Below are 443 nucleotides of genomic sequence, written 5' to 3' on the forward strand. Positions count from 1 at the left end.
AGAATTATTTTTCATCCAACACACACGCCGATATAATGCCCCCCCCCCTCCTCCCCCATAAAACAGGGGGAAAATGTAAATATCACCCCCCCCCCCCCGGCATGTCCAAGCAATAGCCAAGTGAACAAGACAACAAGAGCCTGACAGACCTACCTGACATAGTCCCCCTTGCAATAGGTCTTGCCGTCTCTCACGAAGCAAGTGCAGGTCTCGTCAAGAAACTGCTGGCACTCGACGCACTTGAGGCAGGCAGCGTGCCACTCCATATCCGGTGCCACGCGCAGGATGTACTGGTCGTTGATGACGGCGCCGCAGCCCATGCAGGCGGAGACTCGGCCGCCTGCAGCAGACACAATCTTCGTCAGAGGCGCCCATACGTCGCCGCTGCCCGTGCACCCTCCTGCCGGGCACAGCGGTCTTACCTGGCGCTCTCGTAGCTGGCT

At 58.9% G+C, this 443-nt stretch overlaps 1 protein-coding gene across 1 annotated transcript in view; it reads right to left on the reverse strand.

Annotated features, from left to right (window-relative positions):
* LOC119592348 (insulin gene enhancer protein ISL-1-like) overlaps positions 1–443 on the reverse strand; it is a 284,379-nt gene that overhangs the window by 233,412 nt on the left and 50,524 nt on the right. The window contains exon 3 of the mRNA XM_037941176.1: positions 154–340. Coding sequence (XP_037797104.1) covers positions 154–340 — 187 coding nt within the window. The remainder of the gene's footprint in view (positions 1–153; positions 341–443) is intronic.

The sequence above is a fragment of the Penaeus monodon genome, chromosome 30, assembly GCF_015228065.2.
Source record: "Penaeus monodon isolate SGIC_2016 chromosome 30, NSTDA_Pmon_1, whole genome shotgun sequence".
Taxonomy (NCBI): Eukaryota; Metazoa; Arthropoda; class Malacostraca; order Decapoda; family Penaeidae; genus Penaeus; species Penaeus monodon.